This window comes from Lytechinus variegatus, chromosome 12 (genome assembly GCF_018143015.1).
Source record: "Lytechinus variegatus isolate NC3 chromosome 12, Lvar_3.0, whole genome shotgun sequence".
Taxonomy (NCBI): Eukaryota; Metazoa; Echinodermata; class Echinoidea; order Temnopleuroida; family Toxopneustidae; genus Lytechinus; species Lytechinus variegatus.
Window position 1 is genome coordinate 34,503,879 of NC_054751.1, and position 24,013 is coordinate 34,527,891.

The window sequence follows — 24,013 nt, forward strand, 5'->3', positions numbered from 1 at the left end:
AAAAGATCCAATTAGATGACAAAGCTGTGATATCACATCAATGAACAAAATCATCAAGCAATCATAAGACAAAACCCCCCAAATTAAAGAATAATGGTAGGTACCTTCAACTAATGTTTTGCGATTGTAGCTTTCATAAATGGGTAATTTTAACCAATGAAAGGTATCAAAATGTACTTGGCTATTCCAGACTATAAGCAGGAAGCAAGAAGTGACTACGATTTGAGCCATGATTGTTGCATAAGAACTTTTCAATTTTAACAACCAGATATTGCCCTGTCATTGTGCCTCTCATTGTTAATACATCATGTAAGGGCAAGACAATGTAAAGCTTGAAAATGCCCTCAGTCTAATCAAGGCAATTCTTTTTGTCAATAATTGTGATTGAACTGATCTAGCCATCAAAGCCATAATTCTATATATAGGAAATGTACAAAATGTCTCTTTTGGATACAAGAAGGAGCACAGTGGGTGATTTCAAGTCCGGTGTTGGCCTTGGTGTTGGTGTTGCAATTTGGATTGCTTCTCCTAACTCCAAAACTTATTCAGAGTTTGTAAAACTGATCCAGATCACATTATTGACATCTCAACAACTAGTGAGTGACTTTTCGGGACCATCTTCATTTTATATTTGGTGTGTAAAAATTGACCTAACACCAACACCAAAAGGTCAACACTGAACTTTAAATCATCCAGTGACTTGTCAAGAAAATGATGCATGCATGAATATACATCATATGAAGAAAACATTTTGAACTGAAGTTTGACTTCTAGATAATGGTGTTACATGCTTTCCATAGTTGTGACTGATTGGATCAATCAGGGCCCTGTCTTACAAAGAGTTACGATTGATCCAATCAATCGTAACTCTATGGAAATCCATCAGGGTCATAAATTTTTCTACATTAAATTTGCAAATGTCCTTTGTAAACAAATGAGAACACACCAAATTGTCAAGAAATCAATGGATTTATGGATATGCATTCATATCTAATTTTCTTTTTTAACAAACATGCATTTCTACATGTTGACTTTGCTGGCTTTCCATTGTTGTGATAGATTGGATCAATCGTAACTCTTTGTAAGACAGGCCCCAGAACTGTTTGTAAGATGAGACTAGACAGTGTATCAACATAGAGGATTTGTATAATCTATATTTCATAAAACAAAAGATGCAGCTTCGTAAACTCTTCAAGGTGATGATTTACATGGGAATCAAAGAAATCTTCATGACATGAAGATAGGAATGTATAAATAAATAATTTCTTAATGTAGTAAAATTTCAATACTCATTCGGTAAGTTCAGTTTTGGACAAGTTTAAGGGGCAAAGAGGAAGACATCTTAACACAATGTATAAAAGTGAGTTCCCCCTTACAAAGAAACTTAACAAACTTTTGAACAAAATGTTTTGAAAACATAAAAGTATTTTGGAATGTTTTTAAGTTCACAGTACGAATAATTATACCATTTTAAGTGAATTTTAGCACTTCTTGTACTCAATTTCAATGTTTACTCTCATTGTATTGTAGTAAAATGGCCAGACAATACATGTTTAAACAAAATCTTGTCATCTCATTTATATCAAAATGGAAGTTCACCATGAGAATATGGACTTAATAAAATCAGAAAAAAAGTGAAAAATATTAAAGTTTGATGAAAATCCGTCAAATAATATGATTTATTAAAAAGAATGAAAACTGATTTCATTTGTGAGGTGGAAATAGAATGAGCCATATCATTTCATACCCCCTTCCAGAAGAAAAACATTTGTATGAATTCATCATATTCCCCCAAAATTAATTGAATATATGAAATTTACTTTACTTGATGAATGGGGAAGCTGTTCACATATGACATCACAAATATAAAATAAAAGAAAAATAACTCTTTCTTTAATACATTTTCATCAAACCTTCCCAAATATTTGTCTGTATTTTTCTGCCTTTATTTAACACCAACTTATTGTCAGGATGAAGTTCCCAAGAGGGGAACTAACTCCTGTGTATCTTAAATTCGCAAAGTGAGTTGAATGACATTTCAAGAATACTTCAGAGCTGTACACACATACAAAGTTAAATATTCCTTGGGTTTAACTTGAAATATTGATGTAAAAAAATGCTTTCAAGTACATAATATATTCAACCATTCTCCATCATTTACCATCATCATGGCATAACAATTTCAGTCAGGGAGGGTGCCGATACATTCTTCTTGATCTTTCTTAATCCTAGATGGTTAGTATCTTCAGTAGAAGCCTCAATAAGTCGATGACGATGTAACTTTCTCTTCCACTGCATAGTCAAGGCCTTTGCTTCCCTTGCTTCAGTCTCACAACTTGGATCATCATTGTCCAAAGATTTCAGCCCCTGTCCATCAACAATAGTATCATGGAGTTAGGAAAAGTTTATTGGCAAGAAACCCAACAAATCTCAACTTCCTGAAGACGGACAGTCAACCTGTCCGAAAAGTCGAGTAACCTCTCATCACTTCAACCTGCTACTACTCTAACCATCGCTACTCAAGACATATTCAGCTCATCTCATCTGGTTTACAGTCCTTTTCAGGACTTCACTCACTTTCAAGAAAAAGAATACTTCTAATTTTCTCTGTTCATTCTATCTCGTCTTTTCATTTCAATCTTTCTGCTTGTATTTCCTTCCCTTCTTCATATTACACATGGTGAACCGTAAAGCTTCTCCACGTTAAATCTCAATTTATTTCAACATTCAATTAGAAGATTCATCTACACATATGAAATTTTCAATTGAGAATCGCAATTTTTATCCTATTAAAAATGCAATCACGAAATGATATTAGAATTATTCATATAAATAAAAACACAAGAGACAGATTATTTCATGAATGTCCTACATACAGTGCATTAGAGATACATGTACCTGTCTAATCCTCTCACTGACTTTCAAGATATGGCAAGTAATAATTCTTCAACATATATTTGAGTTGAGTTTTGAGTTTATTTATTTATTTAACAACAATAACGATAGCGATGTGTTAACATCACAGCACAAACATAACTATTCTAGTATACAGATGTAATTGCTAACATTATAAAGGATAAAATGAGAATACAAACGTGCGTGTATAAACCTAAAAAATGTTTTAACATTTTTTTAAGATCACTGTCACAGTTTCCAATATTGATAATCTAACAAAGAGATACGTATATGGTTTAACGTTGTTGTTAAGAAGGAACCAGAAGGTAGCACAAGTGCTAGTCGAGACTGATTCCTTTAAATCTTTGGTATTTTTACATAAAAGAAATACGTGTGAACAGTGAATAATACTATAAATGTTTGAAAAATCACCACGTTATATAAAACACATAATTAGAATTAGAGATTTATCTAGAATACTTTTATATTCTATTGCATACTTGCCAACCATCCCGATTTTGGCGGAATCGTCCCGATTTTTTATTGCCAATTCCTCATTACGAATATTAACCCCATAATTCCGATTTTCATTAATTTTTACATTGATAATATTGAAAAACGGCTGGAGCGAAGGTTAGACCTAACTGAAGCTTGTGGACATCTGGATATCGCGATATCCCAAATAGCATTACTTTTCCTTCAACTGAACACACTCTTGCACGTAATTTATCACTTTGCCTATCTCACATGGCGCGCACATTGCATAAGCGCGTGCAAACACAGCTAGAGCGACAACACGTGCAAATTAATGCATGCTGCGACATCGCGAGTACTAGAATACCGCGCTGCTACCTCGAGCAATGTTAGTGCAGGCTCCACTCGATTTCACTCCCATTACGCTTCGGGGAGGTGGAGCGTAGTGTAGCGGTAGTGAAGTAGAACGGAGCCTGCACGAACACCGCTCGAGGTACGTACGGCTGTAGGTTACCGCGCTGCATGGATTTAAGTGCATAATCGTGTGCAAGCCGAGCGTAAGATACAGCTTAACGATCGTCGGACTAATACTAGGATATAATTTTCCGTGGAATTTCAAAGCCAAAATTACAAATTTAGTGTGTGGAAAGTGGATACCATCGCCAATGCATCGTTTTGGATTGTGAATGGGACTGATTCCGATCGTAATACAGACAGTGCAGTGGGCAGTACAACTACAACACAGACAGTGACTGAGTCACGAGTGAGTACCGTACCGGTGCATTTGCAATTGCTTAACTTCAGATTCTATTTCTAAGTTCATGTGCAAGTTACATGTGCATTTAGAATATTAGTCTGTTTTCGTCAACTACTAAGGTCAAAATGAGCAAACCCAAGATTAATCAGAAATTCAAGAAGGAGTATTCTGAGAAATATCCAGTTATTTCACAGTCAGGTAATGGGGAGTATTTTGCCTACTGTCAACTTTGTTGTACTGACTTCTCTGTGTGTCATGGTGGATTAAATGACATTGAAAAACATTTAAGAACAAAAAAAAAAACAACTCCATCAGTAATGCAGCGAGCAGTATGAAAAGTATCTCTACTTTCTTTGCTTCAACGTCATCTTCAAGTGTTAATGTTATTCGGGCGGAGACTTTATTTACAGACTTCATTATTGAACATTCCCTACCTATCAGTGTGGCGGACCACGCATCAAAATTATTCCCAAAGATGTTCCCCGACTCGGACATCGCCAAGAAGTATTCATCGGGACGAACAAAAACTTCGTACATAGCAGAAACATTGGGGAAACATGCAATGTCCAATACTTTGGATATCATTAGAGTCTCGCCTTTTTCAATGGCTACAGATGGCAGTAGGACTATGAAGATTCAAAATTGTACCCCATTTGTGTGAGGTACAGTGATCCGGCAGATGGCTTAGTCAAATCAGTCATCTTAAGTTTGAGAGAGTGCAGTAAACCATCAACAGGAGAGAACATTTACAAAATCCTGGAATGCGAACATTTAGACATTACATCTCTCACGAATATAACTTTCGTTTGTCATTGATCTGTTTGTTGAAGTTGATCCTTATCTAATTAGATTATGGGTGAGATGCTAAATTACCGTAATTCCATCTCACTTTTATTACAGGTTGCCCCTGCCACTTAATGCATATTGCAGGGGTAAAGCAGCCAACCAACTGCCAGTGAGGGTAGATGATCTTCTTGTTGATATATATTACTACTTGGAAAAAAGTAGTAAGAGAAAACAAGAATTCAAAGAGTGCCAAAAGAAAGTTGGTGTACCACTGCATAAAGTCCTCAAGCATGTATCAACCAGATGGCTTTCTCTGGGGCATTGTATTGAACGTCTACTGGAACAGTGGAATGCTCTGTTGGCATTCTTCAAGGAAGAGGAGAAGAAAGTCACAGGCAAACGTAGCAGAACAGACTCTATCACTCCTCCAGCTAAAAAGCAGAAAACAGTTGATCCTGGAACATCAAAGAAAGCTCCAGTGCCTCTGACATCCAATCCAACACTGGAAACGTCTAAGCAGCAAACATTACTAAAGGTTGCTGGAACAACGAAGAAAACTGCACTACCAGCGACAGTCATGACTTCTACTCAGAATTCAGCTCAATGCCCTCTGACAGCCAAGTCCACACTGAAAACATCTAAGCAGCAGACATCAACAAGCGTTGCTGGAACATCAAAGAGCACTGTACTACTGATGATAGCCAAATCCTCAACTCACAAATTGGTTAAGCAACAGGATTCTATGCAAACTTCTGATACATCACAAAAAGCTCAAGCTGTAAGAACAAAGGCAGCTTCATCATTGAAAGCAGGTAGTTTTAAAGCCCCCTGCTGCCAAAACACCCCTCTCAGCTTCCACTCAAATTCCTCGGACATTCAAGTCTAGACAGAAAACATCTAAGCAGCAGACATCAACAAGCACTGCTGGAACATCAAAGAGCACTGTACTACCGGTGACTGCCAAGGCCTCAACTCACAAATTAGCTAAGCAGCAGGATTCAACAAACATTTCTAAACCATCACAAAAAGCTAAAGGTATAAGAACAAAGGCAGCTTCATCATTGAAAGCGGGTAGTGTCAAAGTTTTTGCTGCCAAAACACCCCTCTCAGCTTCTGCCTCAACAAAAGTGAAATCTGTTGTAAATATGATGACAAACCCAAATGTAAAACTGTACTGCTTGTTTCTATCTGAAACTATTCCAATTTTTGAGGAGGCCAACATCTTTTTACAAAAAGATGAGCCATGCATTCATCGTCTCCACCATGTTATGTGCAATTAACTCCGTGAATTACTGATAAGATTTGTTAAACCTGCTGCTGTAATGGAGCAATCAGAGACCTATAATGTAGACTTCAACACAGCAGAAAATCAGAAGACTGATCAAGAGTTGTACACTGGAAACAAAGCCTGCACTTTCCTTTCAGAAAATGACTCAGTCTGTGATAAGAAAGAATTCTATCAAAGTGTTCGCAATTACTATGTGGCAGCATGTGACTACATGAAGAGATCATATCCATTTGAAGAGAAGATCTTGATAAATCTTGATAAATGCAGAGATTCTTGATGCAACAAAGCAGGCCACAACATCACTACAACAGTGGTTGTTCTTTGCAGAGCGTTTTCCCCAGTCTCTGTCTGCAAATGAAAAGCAAAGCCTTGAAGAAGAATTTTGCCGCTTTCAAGTGGAGGAGTTCTCCAATGATATCACACATGCTGAGAGAGTTAACCAGGCCTGGCATTCGATATCAAAAATTACCTCAGTTGCAACAGGCTTGCCCAAGCTTCCCTCAATGACCAAAATCGCAAGACATATTCTCGTCATGTACCACAGCAATGCAGACTGTGAAAGAATTTTCAGTTTGGTCAATAAGAACAAAACAGAATTCAGGTCTCTCCATAGTACAAAAATGCTGGGTAACCTTATGACAAGAAAGATGGACCTCATGTCTCATGGAACTCCTTGCTACTCTGTGAAATATTCACAGGAACTTTTGGCAAAAGCAAAGAGTGCTACTGCAGCAGGTTTGAAGGGCTCAGACAAAGAATAGATGCAAGTCTTTCATTAAATAGCCCTCTATCAATCTCATCCAAATATTGTGATGGAAATACATGTTTTTTAAGTTAAAAAATTTGGTACAATTTCATGAAATGAATCCTATTGATTTTCCTGTTTCATGCTTCATGAAACTAGGACAAAATTAAGATTTTTTTTTCTTCTTTGTGGGCAGGTAAAAGGCACTTCAAAAGTGAAGGAAAACCCCCATTTCATATTCTAAAATTCCAAAAATTTCTAACCATGGCAGGGGGGTACCCCCACACCCTTCCCCCGCAAAATGTCACGCGCTCGTTAGTTACTCTGAAAAATGGATTCCTCTTTTTTTTTTCTAAAGTTGGCAAGTATGCTATTGAAATATTTTCTGTTCTCTTGTCAGAATTAAATTTGACACAAGTTAAAAGAAGCAATCAAGAATTGAAGGTTAGGTTGCTTACCTTGACACAAGCAGCTTCAGCAGTTTTCAATGTCCTGACGATAGCAGTCATAAGGTTTTCAGCATTCTTAACCAAAGCAGCATTAGAGGTCAGGTCATCCGGGGTGGCTGCCTTCACGCTAGCGATGATATCAAGCTGGGTGCTAAAGGTAGGGATATGCTGCGCTTCGTTTTGAAGCTCCTCTGCAAACCTACAAGAAACACAGAGAAGACAACTCTAAAATTGTTTCAAAAAACTGTAAAGGTCAAGTCCACTAAAGAAAATTGTTGATTTGAATTGATAGAGAAAAATCAAACAAGCACAATGCTGAAAATTTCAGCCAAATCGGATGTAAAATAAGAAAGGTATGAAATTTTAAAGTTTCGCTTATTTTTAACACAACTCAGTGATATGCAAATGAGAGATTCGATGATGTCCTTCACTCACTATTTTGTGTTTTATTGTTTGAATTATACAATATTTCAATTTTTACAGATTTGACAACAAGGACCAACTTTACTTAACAATAAACTGTTGAAATAATGATAATCCACATGTTCAGGGAGGAATAAAGTTTTTTGTTTCACATGACAATGAGAAAATTATAATTTTTCATATATTAAAATACAAAAGAAATAGTGAGTGGGTGATGTCATCAGTTCCCTCATTTGCATACTGACCAGGATGTGATATATCTTTCTTTTTTAAATAAGCGAAACTTTAAAATGTCATAACTTTCTTCATTTACATCTGATTTTGATAAAAAATTTCAGTGTTGTACTTGTATGATTTTTCTCCTTTTATTCAAATTAACTCTTTGTTGAGATGGACTTGTCCTTTAAATACTTTCTTTTCTCCTCATTTCATTGATACATTGATACATTATTTAAACAGGCGCCTCACAGGCAGCATCACGCAAGTTTGAGCTCTCAATTACGAGGATATTATTACTTTAGTTGAAGGATAATTTTCATCTCTAACAGTATCAACCATCTTGTAGCACTATATAGCAACTTCTGAAGACGTTTTGGAGCACTTTTGGTATGTTTCCATCCAGTTTCAATGTGATTTATACTTTGCACATATTCTGTAAACCTGCCTACAATGTACAGTAGCCATTACATCGGGTGCATTGACCATTGCGGGCTGTTTACTCAACCTTGACATCCAGTCTCACAAATGGTAATGAAGCAGCCCGGTGAAGCAGACAACAGACAATTGATTGATTGGAATTTCTCCACCTGAATAGCATGCCTGATGGTGCAATCCACCCATTATGCCCATACTCGCCTTCTTCTTGGGTAGCTTGCTGTTAATACAGCAGCTACATGAAGTGAAGCACACTTGCACAGCCAGTGTTACATTGCACAACTACAAGGCTCATATTCCTTCTCCGAATGGAAAGAACTTTTATCATCTCAAGTATTTACGGACCAGTATACATTACTACAGCAACAGTGAATCAACATTTAATATTGAACTCCTCAAATGCGGTGATATACACCCTAACCCTGGGCCGACAAACCAAAACCAAAGTCAACCCAGCAATCATCCTTTATTCAAATATTCAATTCAAGATTTATATAACCTACGTCAGAGACATAGCTACAAGACTGTTCCGCCAACGACATGGAAAGTGATAAAAGACCTAGGGATCACACCAAAACCACTACGCAAGCGAGGAAAGCGAGCTGGTTCTAGGAAGCATCGTAAATCTTGTCCCAGACCACACCACGGGCAAGGCATTCCTGTACTTATCCGACCACGCCTTTTACCTTCAAAACGCATACCTCGCCCAGCATGTTTTACTACAATTACACCGACGCAACACGACAACTCCGCTTATCATCAGAGCCGCCGTGGCTATGACGTCCCAACGCTACTACTACTCAACGCCAGATCACTGAGGAATAAGATCGACGAATTGTCAGCAATCATCCAGGAATATAAGGTGGACATAGCAACGATTACGGAAACATGGTTTAGCCCAGAAGAACCACTTGACATGCTCTCAATACCGGAGTTTTGCTTATATTCAAAACCTAGGGAAGATCGATTAGGGGGAGGAGTCGCGGTCTACGCGAAACATCATCTTCAAGCGAGGATAATCGATGTACCTACACCTAAAGGAGTTGAAGCTTTATGGATTTACATGAGACCTCGAAGACTTCCAAGGGAAACTAGCGGACTGATACTCTGCGTGATTTACTTCCCTCCAAGGAACCCCAACAAGCAGCAGTATGTTGATCACATTCTCTCCACCCTGGACAGTCTTTTGCTTCGTTATCCAGAATCTGGGATCTCAGTAGTAGGTGATTTCAATGATTTAGATATTAATTTCTTACTTGAAAATGACAAATTTAAACAAATTGTTACTCAACCAACCCGAGAGGGCAATATTCTTGATATGATTGTAACTACTATAGACCAATTGTACCAAGAAACCAAAATATTAGCCCCTGTTGGCATGAGCGATCATAATTGTATCCTTTGGATACCCAAACAAAAGTCTCATCGTATTAATCGAGTTAAGAAAAGAATTGTTCGCCCGATTCCTGACAGTGGCAAAAGAGCTTTTGGTACTTGGTTAACTAAGTTTACTTGGGAAGAAATGTATAGAGAAGATGATCCATCTTTGAAGTGTCAAATGTTATTGGATACTATGATGACTCACTTAGATATTCACATTCCGACAAAAGAGATTCGAATGCATTGTAGAGATAAGCCTTGGATCAATGCGGAAGTCAAAGATGTTATACATCAAAGACAGCAAGCTTTCAGTAACAACTCCCAAAGTCTGTGGCGTTACTTAAGAAACAAAGTCATACGCTTAATCAGACTAAGGAAAGTTGCATATTATAATACCAGAGTTAGAAATTTAAAAACTAGTAATCCAGCAGCATGGTACAAACAGATTCGGATTCTAACAAATACTCACAAAAAACATAGCCCAATCCATATTCCGAATATAGACCCAAATGATTCTAATCATGATAAAAACGTTGCTAATTATATTAATCAGCATTTCTTGAACGTGGCAAGTGATCTACAAAGTTTAAATAGAAATGAATTACCTGTTTACTTACCATCCCAGAAAACTTGCCCTATTGTACAACCTTACGAAGTATATAAACAATTGAAAACTTTGAACCAACAAAAATCTGGTATTAGTGAAGACTTACCAGTCAGAATCATTCGTGAGTTTGCTTTGGAATTGTGTTCGCCACTAACTGATATCTTGAACAATTCCTTTTACCAGTCTGTTGTACCATGTCAGTGGAAACGCTCCGAGATTATACCCATTCCTAAATGTTTACCAGTAACAGTGCAGAACTTAAGACCAATAGCATTAACTAGCTATTTTGCAAAAATAGCAGAATCGTTCATATGTAAATGGTTAATAGAAGATATATCCGATCACATTGATGTTAACCAATTTGGAAACCGAAAAGGCCTATCAACAAATCATTACCTAGTTCGATTGCTTCACCAATTGTATGAAAATGCTGAAAAATCCCAATCTATATCAACTCTCATATTTACAGACTTCTCAAAAGCTTTCGACAGAATCGATCACAATATCCTTGCAAAAAAATTACTTAACCTCGAAGTTAGACCATGTCTTATTTCTTGGATTTTGGACTTCCTCGAAAATCGACAACAACGAGTCAAATACCTTGGTCAGTTTTCAGATTGGTCAGCATCACATGCAGGTGTAGCTCAAGGTACAAAACTTGGGCCTATTCTCTTTCTAATAATGATAAATGATGCATGTATAAAATCTCAAGTTCCATATTTTAAATATGTTGATGACCTCACACTAGTTGAAAGTCGCAAACAATTTCAACCATCCAAATTACCAAACGTGCTCTCTGAATTCGACCAGTGGTCCGTTAGCAATAATATGACACTTAATCCATCTAAATGTCAGTGCATGCATATAATTTTCTCTAGAAATATTGTTGATCAAAATCGTATTTTTATTGGAAATGAATGCTTGAGAACAGTGCAAAAAGCTAAAATACTAGGTATAATTGTTCAGTCTGACTTGAAATGGGAAAGTCATATATCAGACCTTTTATGTCGAAGTAATAAAAAGCTCTATATGCTTCGTTGTCTCAAAACGTATAAATTACCACTATGCGATTTAATAACAGTATACAAGGGTTACATTAGGCCAATTTTGGATTATGGAGTACCGGTTTTTAACGGAAACCTAACACAAAACCAAGTTTCCTGTTTAGAACGTATTCAGTCAAGAGCATGCAAAATTATGCTCGGTGAAAAATACACTAATTATACTGATGCTTTAGAAGTGTGTTCTTTACAATCTTTATCTGAAAGACGAAAACAATTGTGTACGAACTTTGCTGTATCCCTTGCCAACAGCCCACTTTGTAACCATTGGCTACCTATGAACAACGATGTTGATTACTCATTGAGGAAAAGACTTAAATATCGTCAGTTTCATTGTAAAACCAAACGTTTCCAAAACAGCCCATTACCTTACTTTATAAATTTATTAAACGCTAACTTGAAATAAGTTAGAGTTCCTTGATATAGATAGTTACCCGGTTGATATACATAGGTCTACAAACATCTACTGTGCAAGTTGTGTTTTGCTAATATTTCGCGCCTAATACTAATTTGTTATTATTATTAGCTTACAAGCTTCAGATGGAAATTTTACAATTTTTAGAACTTTTTAAACTCAAACACAATTGAATAGGTTTACAGGTTTTTATTAGTCATGATTTTAATGCATGTATTTCACATTGTAACACTTAAAGGGAAACAATGTTTTTTATGCCAATATTTTACTCATTTTAATTAAGATTTCTCATGTGGTGGAAGATGTGTTATTTTACAAACTGCGTCATTCTTCAAATTTTAAGTAATCGTTCTCAGGATTGAGCAGGACGGTTTCTTGGGACGGGCGACCACTCACCCCCCCCCTTGGTTCTTTTTTTTTTTTATCTGTATGCTTAATGAGTGCAAGGTGTGAGGGGTGACTGCTGGGTTGGTGGGTGCAGTTGTTTGATTTAACGTGTTTATGGTTGTTGGATGAATGAGTGTGCTATAAATGTGAATGTGAATGTTTTTTTTTTTTAAGAGATTGTTTGTCGGTCCTATTAATGCATAGCTCCAGTGGGGTTAGCTGACCCTAAGTTCCGCCTGAGCGATGGATTTGAATAACCAATTCCATTGCCCAGGTTGAATGGTGTTGTTGAGGGATTGGCATTCCCTGGCTGGGGCTGTGCATTGAACTTGACTGCTCGCTCGTCCCCGGACACCCTCCTGTCTGTAGTTCTTTTGTTACTTGCTTAAATCTATGTTTTTATTGTTTAAATTTGAGTGGCGATGTTTGTCAATGGGCATTCTTCCACCACCACCACCTTTCAGTCTTCTAGTTGTTCTTTTGTTAAGTTGCATTATATTCTCTTAATCATGTCAAGTTTTGATGTTTTTAAATCACCTATTTATACATGTATATACCTGTAAATTGTACACAATTCAGCCTTTTGGCTGCAACGTGCAATTATTTTGAATAAAACCTTTTCAATTCAATTCAATTCAATTCAATTGACAATGCAATATAGTGAAAAGTCTCTAGAACTTTTGATACAATACCCAATTTTTAGTTCCAACAGCCAGATATGAGCTTTTATCGGGACACACAAATACTTTTCCTGAGGTGGCAACAGATTTCTTACCAATTTTTGTGTTCAATGTATGTACATTAATCAGCATAGATCTGTATTTCTACTTAAGCTAATTCAAATGGACAATGAACAAGTAATCGTTATTTTCATATTGCAGTCAACTGTAAAGTAATAAACAACTTTATGAACAGGTTTCCGACATCCTCCCACTGTACATTGATCAGAATTGTTTGTCTTGATGAAAAGATACTTCTTGTACTAGTTAAAATCACCTTTTATCCGTACAGTTCTTAGCAATAATATCAGCAAACTTGGCAATCTTCAAACCGTTGGCAGCAACAGCTTTAGCTGTAGAAATAAGTTCTTCCTTATCCTGTAGAAAAAACAATACAGCACACACAAATGTATGACTACAGCTTCAAATACAAATATGATTTCTAAACGTTTTGCAATGAAATTTGTTATCAATAATGTACAGATAACGAATAGGCATGAGAGCGATGGCACAAGATTTCGCATGAGGTGAAAGAAAGATGCTCTATTCAACGATGCGTTAGCCGAGTTGAATAGAGCGTCTCTTTCTTTCACCGAATGCGAAATCTCGTGCCACTGCATGAATAAAATTATTGGCTATTTGTGTTTTACAATGCCTTGGAATTTAGCGAAAATATGAAAAAAAAACAAGTTTTTCCCTGCAGTAATCTATGAAAAGAGAGCAAAAAAAAAGCAAAAAGCAAAATCCCACAAGTGCACATGACCTTGGGCAGCATTGTGCATTTAGCCACCAGGCTTATACGCGCATTGCACCTTCAATTTACTGAGCGCAATGAATAAAGTTGTATTGTGACATCACCTCCTAAAGCCGTGCAACGGTACATTTTGGATGGTATGTCTTGTGTGCAACAGTACGAATGTTTGACATTCAGCCTCTCATTTGCTCGCGTACAATAAGCTAAGTAGGCATTGTACAATACATTCTAAGAACCAATTTTCTTTGAAGCATTGCTATAGATAAAAGTGCAACATTGCAAGAGCTAAGCAGAAGCCTGTACGTTTAATAATAATAATAATATATGGTATTTATATTGAGCACATACCACCTTGTTAGATGCTCAAGGCGCTCCTATATAACCTGGCTAAGCTAGGCATTCACAGAGCACACAGCTTCTTGAGGAATTACTTCCTACCGGTACCCATTTACCTCACCTGGGTTGAGTGCAGCACACTGTGGATCAGTCTCTTGCTGAAGGAAATTACGCCATAGATGGGATTTGAACCCAAGACCCTCTGTTTGAAAGTCCGGAGACTACTCCACTGGGCCACAACGCTCCACATACCTTAATACCTTTAATGGAATAATACTTTCAGGTTGTGAAATCCATGCACTGTACACCTTATTGGCTGAGATCAAATGTGTTGGTGCGAATCTCTGACAACTCAAGCTTGTATCACCTTTTTTTTGGGGGGGATTCACTTTTTTTTCAATGTTGTCGCCAAAGGAAAAAAAAATCTTCTCCAACCTTGTTCAACATTTCCCTCCTGGTGGACAAACTAAAATAGGTTATCCAGACCCAAACAAGTCAAGATTTTATCCCATCACAGCACTAGTGTCCTTTGACAAGGCGTTTATCTACATTTGCCACTCTCGACCCAGGTGTAGTAAATAGGCACCCAGTAGGGCGCTATATAAATGTTGCATATTATTATAATACATTTGGGTTTTTACTGTTATGGGGGGAGGGTTAAGAGCCTACAATCAACTACCCCTGAATACACACCTCCATACAGCAGTGTCTGCGAGCAAACTTGGCTAGTATCTTCATCTGTTGTGACATTGTCCTTGCTACTTTGATGATTTCATTCTTATCATCCTCCCATCGATCAGTCTCTTGTTGCAATGCTAGAGCTGCTGCCTTTAAATACAAAATAATGAATAACAAATTTTCAATCACAATTACTATTTCATACCTACCATCCCTGACGGCCAAGAAATAGGAAATTACCAAGAAATTTCTATATACATGTACATTCCTAATTTTTTGTATTTGATAGCACAGAAAATTTTCCACAGAATATAGGAACACTGATTTTTTGTGATAGTTTTCTTTCCTCCAAAATAGGATTTTTTTATTTAATAGGAACACTTGGTAGGTATGTATTTTATGAAAGGAAAGTAGTGTGAAATCAAGGGGATGTTTCTTACATCCTTTTGAGAGTTTTCTAGACCAATTGCTGAATCTTATTTCTAACTACTTTGTTAGAATGAATGAAATTTGTATATTTTATAATCATCACCAGAAAGATCATTGTAATTTAGATCTCTAATTCAACATAGAATCATCCATATTTTACCTAATTCTATTCCTTTTGCCAAATGCCAAACCACTTTTAGATGTAGTAATATACCTGAAGAGTTGCAAAAAAAACCAACTCAAAAATTCAAGTGCAGATGCCAAACACATCTCTGAATGATTGAAAATCAAGATATATTTTATTTTTGGAGCTGCATTTTATTCCAACTCTTCCTGCAGTGGGCCTCTGGACAGTATAACTTAGAAATTCTCAATTTCATTATTCCCATTGTTTTGGAGGTTTTTTTGTCAAAAAAAGTTGAATGTACAGAGCATTCTGTCTTGAAATTTAATATCATTCATTTCAAAAAGCTAAAAGTAATACAAAATATACTGAGCAGAACCTTTCCACAATGCCTAGAAATAGTAATAAGCACTTCAATTATAGCACATACTCAGAGATACTCACTGTAATGGAATTAGAGTATTTCACAGATCCACAATCAGAGACAGCTGTTGTACTGTTGGCGGATTGAAGGCTTGACGTACTGGTAGATTTTAGCTTCAAAGATCTTGGGGTACTGTGTAAGAAATCAGGTGAAGCTTTTCTCAGGTCTTGGTCTTTTTTTAAAAAAAAATTAGTATTAACCTCTTACAGTGGCAACAATTATTCCTTTACTCTGAACAATAGTTTGAAAAAATATTGAAAACACAAGTAAAAATAGTGAACAACAATTTGAAAACCCCTTTGTTTTTTTTTCTATTTATAATACTGATTACAAAAATTCATCAAATAGCATAAACTTTTTTATTTAAATCTTTCTTTTTTTCACAAATTAAACCAACTGCATTGGATATAAGATCAATGAATGGTGGAAGGTTTTACTTGTGTCGGATAATTCTAATTTATTACAATAACAGCATTTTAAAACAATATTGTGAATGATTCTAGGTAGAGTTAGAAAAAGCGACTGCATGAAAGATACAATCCATCAAGTTTTGGTGATTAAAATCAATTTAATTAACTTACATATCTATTCCAAGTGTCTGACTTCTGTAGGTTCTGCATAAAAATTAAATCAATAATCAAATTAATAATTCAGCTACAGGTAATTTCACTACCTCTACATTGCAGTAAATAATTCAATATGTTGGATAGAACTGTTGCAATGAAGACAGCATGCAGTCAAAGCATAAAAAAGTCATCAAAAGGAAAAATATCAATCATAAACAAAGAGTGTCGCTAAGGCGAGCACATGATAAGCCCAGCTGTAACATGGAAAATTGAGTTATTGGTCTGCAGGTAAAGTGGAAGGTGGTGACTTCACCTTTGACCTTCTGACCTCAAAATCAACAGATGCTACTATCATACACACCAAATTATATGAATCTAAGTAAAGTAAAACTAAAGTTATCGCATTTACAAGGACTTCAGAAGGGTAAAATGAAAACATGTTAGTGTGACCTTCACCTTTTGACCTCAAAATCAATAGGCTACCTGGGATCCATGCTAGTATCATACAAACCTAACTATATGAGCCTAGGTTAAGTCAAACTGAAGTTATTGCGTTTACAAGGAAAAGTATCGGAGGGACAGACAGACGAACGGACGGACACCGAGCGTGATACCATAATACGTCCCGTCTAATGACTAATATAACCATATACAAATATTTCCACATATTTTTAACTTAGATCATTGGAAAGGTACAGTGTTCAATACACATAAGTAAATAATTTTATCATTAGGGTATTTTAGCAATCACTTTGCAGACGCTTTCATTTTTGTAGAAAATCTTTTGTCAAAAGCTTTTCATAACACTCAGCCTTTGTCGAAAATCAAGCGAATCAGAACAGCAGTGTCATCCTGGTCTATGGACAAACCAGGGGCGGAAATCTCTCCAAAAATAGGGGGGACAAGGGGTTGGAAAATTTGACAAGCAAAAAAAAAAAGGTTATTATTCCAAAAGTATGGTCATCTCGTCCCAAAATAATGTTTTATTTTGATTTTGAATGATGTATTTCTAACCATCACAAAAGACCACAAATAGTAGGGGGGACATTTGATATTGTGTCCCCCCTACTATTTTGAGTAGGGGGAACACGTCCCCCCTGGGATTTCCGCCCATGAGACAAACAAAATATTTGCAATTTATTTGTCTGTTCCAAATCTTAAATGATGTGCTGTCCCTGTCCACCAACTTATAAGAATGACTTCTTCTCTGTCCATTGCGATTTGATGGGCATTTTAAATAAATTCTGAACGTTGCAGAAAGGGTCTGAAAAGTAGATGCTACTTTACGCTAATACTATTTAATTCCGCAAAAGAAAAAACGGAATGCAATTACATATGAAGATTGCAGAAAATGCGTTTACCCTTGGAATGCCAGGGGACCGAAAAAGTTAACTAAATAGCAGTGGTAATTACTTTAGTATCTTTACCATCCAATGGTAATTACCATGGTAACAATGCTCATCAGCAGACCTGCCAAACTTCTACAACCAAAAGAAGTATTCTTATAAGGAAAAAAAATGTATTTTTTTTACAAAAAAGACTATTTTCAAAAATTTGTCTCAATGTAACGATCGGCAGCCTATTGTAGTGAGATCGGTGAAAAAAACATGTGAAATGACTCTACTTGAAAACTTGATAATTCACCCTTTTAAACATACATGAGCTCATAGGCAAGAATTTACTTGTTCTTTTCATGCAACAAGTTATTGGTCCGACAGAGATTTTTACCGGTCTGTGACCGTTGGACCGATGCTAGTGTCTTGTGCTGTGTATAATACTTACTCCATTTTAAAAAAGTAACAAATCATACAAAAAAGTATTGGTGTATTTATAGCAAAAAAGAGGAACAAATACTTTAAAAAGGAAACGGTTTGCATATCTGCATCAGCCAATCATAATCAAGAAATCTATGCCAGTAAGCTATAGATGACAAATATAGTTTATTCATCAGACCATGTGTAACATTTTTTCTTAGGACTAATCTTAAAATATTTGATAATTTTCCCTACCCGGGGGTTCCTTCTGAGTGAGATGCTTTCTTAGTTGGTGATTCCTGATCATCGATGCTTCTTCCACCAGGGTTACTCTGATGTAGAGACCGCGGACGACCGGGTGAAAGGTCATGAGGCGTCGCTGATTGTTGCCTGGAACAAATAAGAAGGAAACATGAATCATAAGGGATACAAAATATAATGAAAGGTATTTATAATTCATAAGATGCTCCAATACTACTCCGGTTCAGATAGAGTTCTGATCCCGCTTGTGAAATAATTTTGAGGAATCACTTTCTACTGTATTTGAAGTCAAAACAGTCACATGTAAATGAATACCGAAAATCACAGATATATGAAGAATTGGGTCATTATCAATTCGCATTTGATAACCATATGATAAGTGAAATTAAGTGCTAAACGTGAAAAAAATAAAGAAACGCAACATTGACTACTTCCTTACACAATAACTTTCCAATTTCTAAGCTTTTTCTGTTCTATGAATAAAATTTGGCTGAAACAAGGTAAAAACCATACATTTGATGTCTTATAGAACATGTATGATAATCTATAAGTGATGAACTGTCCATGTTCTTAACATTGACAATTACATTGCTTTCTACTAAGCATCCCTTAAAGCCATATCTCAGTCAATGGAACGAGATCAGTCAGAAAAAAAGTAATGCATAAATTTCTTTCAATATCTGAATTATTATTATTTAGATGAATTTAAAGCTTCAAATAAGGTTCAATATTACTACCTTCCTTCTTTACATGTTTTACATTATTAGGCCTCAAAAGTTAAACCTGATCACCCAACCTAATTTTTAAAAAAATATTTGATATTTGAATATCGTCCTCGAATGCAACTTAAGATGGTCTAAACCCTTTTGTTGCTGGAGTTCCCTTGTCTCTAGGGGCCAATTATTGTTTTTAGAATAAAACACAGCATTACTCATCATCCCACACATGGAGTATGTCATGCAAAAATAACTGAGTTCTTGTAAAGATAATGCCCCTTTGTAAAATGTACAGAATATCTTTTTTCAAGGCTGGAGAGTTGGTACATTAATAGGGGCAGCTTTCAACCTGATAGAGGCTCCAATAGATCATAGTATTGATGGACAGAGCAACACTCGTCAAACCAAATCGGGCAAATACTACTTCACAATTGCAATCTAAAGGAGATAAATATACATGTATGCTTTGTCACTTATGGGTTGGGCTTTGAACATTGAGCAGAATTTGGTCTCTGGTCATAAAGTTGCTGTCAGCCAATCAGATGTATTTCAGTCACAGCAAAAATCCATGACAAGATGCTCTGTGAAACCTTCCCCTGAACAAAAATTGGAACATGAACGTGCAATAGTTCTTCCCCAAAATCTAAGACCTTGATAAATCACAGCAAGAATCCAATCAACTTTCAACTTAAAGTCAAAGAGAAACAAAAAGATGGAAAATTGCACTCTTTGATGGACTTTAAATTCATACTTGTCTCATGGAAAGGCTTACATAAAACAAACATATGAACGTAACTGTGCATAAAAGAACACAAATCAAACGATGCACCTAGCACTGCAACAAATATATTGCCCTTCACTTCAAAATTTACCTACAAATATTGAGCAATAAAAACTAAACTGGATGCAGTAAAAAAATCTGATTGTTACAAGAGACCTTCACTGAAGTGGATATTTGATGTAAATACCAATCTCCTGCAAAAAGGCAAAGACATTATTTATTTAGTGATATAATTAACAAGCTGTGGGAAAATCTACAATAAAGTCTGTCTCACAAAGCTTACAAATACTTTTAAACAGACATGTAGCGGACGTTCTATGTAACCAGAAATCGAGGGCTTAAACTTTTCAGTTGAACAGATTTAAACTAGAAAGAATCATTGACTGAATACAGTCAAAATTTATGCCTGCCCAAACCTGAAATATATTTCACATTTAAAAACTTTAATCATATTTTCAATATCCCCCTCCTTGTCGTCATCATCATCATGTTCAGTTCCATGACCTTTGCTCCAGCAACTAGCTCCAATGGCAAATCTGCATGTTACGCCAAACATAAAACCTAACCTTCAAAACTAAATAAACCCTAAGCCTTATTAAATCCTCTTTATTTACTATCTATTGTCCACGGTTGACTGCTTTGCATGTTAATGAGTCAGAAAGAAGAGGATCTAGGGTATTTTAATTCCAGTTCATCGTGATTTAGCCATGAACCAGAATAGCCTGGTGGTTAAGTCGCTGCCCAGAAAGCAGTAGATGGCAGGTTCGAATCCCACTGGTTCAATTTTCATTACAGATCGAGCATGCGATCTTAAACACATAGGAGTAATGCCGAAAATTTGTTTACAAATTAAACCTTAATCCTGAACAAAAAACTTTGTTGCAATCTTAGCTCTAACCCTATGCCCTATGAGATATTTACACCTGAACAAATGTCGCAGGAACAAATGTTGTGTCACCTCATGATGATGATCATTGTCACAATCTTATTCAGACTTTCACTTCATAAGCCACATACCTTGGTGATGAATAAGGTTCAAAGAGCCTTGGAGATGTCCCTGCTCGATTGGGTGTCGTCATTCCAGAAGTCACATGATGCTGGAAGTTGCCATGGAAATATGGTGAAGCTGCAGTAGGGGGTGTATGGATCAACTGAATGCCTGGACATTTTACAGATAAGGTGATTAAAAGAACATGACATTAAAAGAAAATCAAATGACATGTACCAATGTCATCAGCAGCAAATGCATCATTATTATTTTTAGTAGGATTCTTCCATGACTCCCCAAAAGTACTTATGATACATTAAATTGGGGTAATGCTATCATCATCACCAATATCATTGTCATCACTATCATCATCATCAGCAGCAGCATCATCATCATCACCATCATCACCACCACCACCACCATCATCATCACCATCATCATCATCATCACCATCATCACCACCATCATCACTACCACCACCACCATCATCACCATCATCACCACCATCATCACCACCACCACCACCATCACCACCACCATCATCACCACCACCACCACCATCATCACCATCATCACCACCATCATCATTATCACCATCACCACCATCATCACCACCACCACCATCATCACCATCCTCACCATCATCATCATCACCATCATCACCATCACAATCATCATCACCATCACCATCATCATCATCATCACCATTATCACCATCATCATCATCATCATCACCATCATCATCATCATCATCACCATCATCATCATCATCATCATCATCATCATCATCATCATCATCATCATCATCATCATCATCATCACCACCACCACCACCACCACCATCATCACCATCATAATTGTACTTACCATGCTGGGGTAATGATTGGAGAACTCTCCACTGTTCTGGGGTAAGCTGTGGTACAGTAGGAGGGTTGAATGTACCCCCTACTCCTATCCCTCCTCCTGGACTGGGGTACATGATGGTTGACGATGCTGATGAAGCCGGTGGAGAATGGTCCTGGAGCAGAGACCGAATCATCTCTGTTGGGGAGGATTCAAGTTGAAATCGGTATACGATCAAAGAATTATTATTGGTTGCAGCATCTCCCAGACAGTATGCTATAATGAGAGTTAAAGCCTCTCTCTAAACCTCACAAAACCATTGGTCACTATTTGACTTAATTACTACATTATATGTATCAGTCTCTTATTCTTAGAATTTGATTGACATTGTATATCAACAGTTTGTTCTGATATGACAAAGATAATCATCAAATTATGATGTTACTTTTAGCATGTGAATTATATCAATTGATGATGTTGGTAGCTACATCAAAATGATATTCCAATCAAATAGCAAAAAAATAAATGAATTCTTATCCACTCGCAGTTGAAATTTATGCCTCTGCCGTTGCCAAATCTGAAATATATTACTTAACTACACCTTCTTACTTTCCAAATGACAAGTGAAATCTTTATGTTGAATTTTGTGTTATCACCATCTCTTCAAAACAGATGAATTCTCACCCTGTTTCAAAGTAAAGTCAACTCCTGGAAGATTATTTATGCCATGAATGAGGGCCTTGGCATTACATGCCCAGTCTCTCTTCTGGCTTGTCAGTTCATCATTGTAACTCATTGAAGAATTATCTATCAAAAGAAAAGAGAGAGAGAAAAAAAATAGAAATTTGACATGTCCAAAGGACACAGATGCCCCCGCTTAATGCGATAAAAAATTCATTCAATTTGATTGAATAGTGCAGAAACCAATATGCATATATATAATGAACAAATTTAGACCTTTGACGTAAAGACTCACCCTTTCCATAATAACCTCTGACAGAAGATATGACAGTCAGGTCATTTGATGTGACCTGACTGTATTTTGGTGTCATCTACCCAGACACAAAACTTAGCCTGTAATTTTGTGTCATCTACCTACATGCCCCAATTTTTTAAAATCTGTTGAACATTTCATAAGTTTTCATGCGCAAACCAACTCGCATATTTTATGAGCTTTCACCTGCAGACTCTGAATTCAAACTTAGCCCGTATTTTGGTGTCACCTACCTACACACCAAAATTCTTAAAAATCCATTGAATATTTTTCAAGTTAATACGCGGAAACCAAGTGGGGGGACGGATGTACGGACAGAGGCAACGCTTAATGCCCCCTCTGGACTTTGTCTACGGTGGCATATAAAATTCACCAGTTTTTTCCTCAAAGGATTCCCTTTACAGCCCCTTTATTAAGATTAACATTCACATGACTCATTTTCTTTCAGTATTGCATTGTCTATTCAGGAAAAAGAATGTTCGTGTAACATTCATTTCATTCATCCCAGAAGGGCCCCTTAACACAGTGGTCTATTATTAATTACAAAATGGCAATGACCAGTGGCGGACCGTGACCAGGAGGAGACAAAGCCCTGGAGGGACACAGCATTGTACACAAAGTACACAGTACCCCTCCAATCGCTTGTCTCCTTCAGGTCATAGTCAGCCACAGGCAATGACCAATAACAATCTGTCTTGTAAGGATAAAATGGCAAAAAGAATACACTACAACCAATCAGGTTGATTCTTTCAAATTTGCCACCTGATTACTGTTGACTTTATACCTGCTATCATCCTTAGTTTAGCCACAACTCCTGGTGTTATTCTTGACAATGCATCAGTGCTCTGTAAGATGGTAGTCTTCTCTGGAAGGTTGAAGACACCTTGGAGCAACACAGCACAGTCATTCTTGAGCTTTGTCACAGCTTGAGATAACCCTTCAGACTGAGCCTGGAACTCCTCCATGATCTGCTCTCTTGATGGTCCTGAAGCACAATAAGGGAAGACAATAATAAACATCGAAGAACTTGATGAGAGGAAAACAGAAATTAAATGTTAATTTGATCAACAATCAGTCTTAATATTTGTCACTGCCGAGGTTAACCCTTCAGACTGGGACTGAAACTCCTCCATGATCTGCCATCTTGATGGTCTTGAGGTCCAAAGGAAAAAAAAAATCAAAAATAGCAAAGAGCATAATATGAGAGGAACAAGAACAGAAGATATTCTGGAAGTAAGACTGGTGATTGGCGTTTATCTTTGCTGGTGTTAAGCATAATTCTATAGCCCACATTTGGAATGCCTTAATAATCTACTGTCTTGAGG

The 24,013-nt window shown here is 36.7% G+C and overlaps 1 protein-coding gene across 1 annotated transcript in view; it reads right to left on the reverse strand.

Moving 5' to 3' along the window:
* Window positions 1–1,935: 1,935 nt before the first annotated feature.
* Window positions 1,936–24,013, reverse strand: part of LOC121424790 — a 40,388-nt gene continuing 18,310 nt past the window's right edge. Inside the window, exons 20-30 of the mRNA XM_041620566.1 lie at window positions 23,473–23,673; window positions 22,379–22,501; window positions 21,719–21,892; window positions 20,881–21,022; window positions 18,361–18,495; window positions 16,367–16,399; window positions 15,806–15,917; window positions 14,824–14,958; window positions 13,318–13,418; window positions 7,404–7,593; window positions 1,936–2,367 (exon numbers count right to left, since the gene is read on the reverse strand). Of these exons, the coding sequence (XP_041476500.1) occupies window positions 2,167–2,367; window positions 7,404–7,593; window positions 13,318–13,418; window positions 14,824–14,958; window positions 15,806–15,917; window positions 16,367–16,399; window positions 18,361–18,495; window positions 20,881–21,022; window positions 21,719–21,892; window positions 22,379–22,501; window positions 23,473–23,673 (1,547 nt within the window). The 3' untranslated portion in view covers window positions 1,936–2,166. The remainder of the gene's footprint in view (window positions 2,368–7,403; window positions 7,594–13,317; window positions 13,419–14,823; window positions 14,959–15,805; window positions 15,918–16,366; window positions 16,400–18,360; window positions 18,496–20,880; window positions 21,023–21,718; window positions 21,893–22,378; window positions 22,502–23,472; window positions 23,674–24,013) is intronic.